The sequence below is a fragment of the Galeopterus variegatus genome, unplaced genomic scaffold (genome assembly GCF_000696425.1).
Source record: "Galeopterus variegatus unplaced genomic scaffold, G_variegatus-3.0.2 Scaffold1169, whole genome shotgun sequence".
Classification (NCBI taxonomy): domain Eukaryota; kingdom Metazoa; phylum Chordata; class Mammalia; order Dermoptera; family Cynocephalidae; genus Galeopterus; species Galeopterus variegatus.
The window spans coordinates 19,252-20,399 of record NW_007727280.1 but is presented as its reverse complement, the minus strand read 5'-3'; the positions used below and the strand labels follow the sequence as shown (position 1 = coordinate 20,399).

General features: G+C 60.5%; 1 protein-coding gene across 4 annotated transcripts in view; it reads right to left on the bottom strand.

Annotated features, from left to right (window-relative positions):
• Positions 1-820, bottom strand: part of SRSF7 (serine/arginine-rich splicing factor 7) — a 7,230-nt gene extending 6,410 nt beyond the window's left edge. For 2 of the 4 annotated variants that reach the window (XM_008575291.1, XM_008575293.1), the window contains exon 1: positions 667-791. In XM_008575291.1, the coding sequence (XP_008573513.1) occupies positions 667-694 (28 nt within the window). In that variant the 5' untranslated portion in view covers positions 695-791. Of the gene's footprint in view, positions 1-666 lie in introns of all 4 variants that reach the window. The other 2 variants (XM_008575290.1, XM_008575292.1) reach the window with 2 other exon arrangements.
• Positions 821-1,148: the final 328 nt, after the last annotated feature.

Here is a 1,148-nt window from a genome sequence, read left to right as displayed (position 1 = left end):
CCGGCGGCGGCGGCGGGCGGGCCCCGGCAGAGCAGGGCTGCGCCGCTCTTGTCCTCCGCGGCAACAGCCCCAGGCGCAGGCTCGCCCAGGACTCCAGCTCCCCGCCCCAGAGCCATAAACCGCGCTAGAAAAAGCTACGAGAGAAAAAAAACCAGCCGCCAGTCGCAAGGACTACGTCCCCATTCCCACTCCGCACTTCAACCGACTGTCTCATGAATGCGCAGCTCGCGGCTGCAACTTTCTTTCAGACTCAAATTCGACCACGATTTTATCACTGCGACCAGATGTGTCCGCTGAAGTGGCGGGAAAGAGCTAAGGAAATGCGCCACCACGGTCGTCAATGTGCGCAAAATGGCAGCCGCCGCCGCCGAGGGCGGGGGGGAGAGGGCGGGTTGCCCCAAGAAAGACAACGGAAAAACCGTGATCCTGGACCTGGCTTCGGGCTGGCTCAGGGAATGAAAATGCCCTGGAATACGGAACCCAGAAGCGATATACACCCGCCATCCCCCGTCCTCCCTCAACACCCCGCCCTGCTTCGTATGGCGTGAGCCGAAGCCGCCATTACGCACGCGGAACCACCATCTCCCAACCGCCGCGTCAAGCCTACGGCCTCGCAATGCTCACTAAACCCACAGCAGCGTCCCTCACTGGGCCCTAGCCTCTTACCTCCTCCGTACCGCCCGTAACGCGACATGATGACCGGCCCGCGTGTTCTGCTCTCCGGCTCGCAGTGCCCAGGGCTCAAACAATAACAAGTCTACCACACTACCTCACTCGCCAACGATCCCGGCGGCACTAAGAGGAAGAGCCTGGGTTCGCGCTTATATACGCAACGCTGGGATTTTTTTTGCGCATGCGTCATGTCGACGTTCTGCGCGGCACAAAGGAGCTGGGCGGAAACAGCCGAGAAGCGGCGCGGAGGGAACTGCAGAGTCTAGAACGCGGCTTAAGGGCGGAGGGATACGTTTCCATGGGAACGCCACGATCTCGTCTGTAAACCCGTGGCCTTCCCCTCGGTGTCCCCCCTTTCCTGAACCCTTGTTGTCTTCCTTCCCTGACCCCTACCTCCTACCTTTTCCCCTTTACCCCCTTCCACTTTTTCCCCAATCAAGGGGCTCTCGGCGCTAGTAATCTTAGTACAGGTGCAT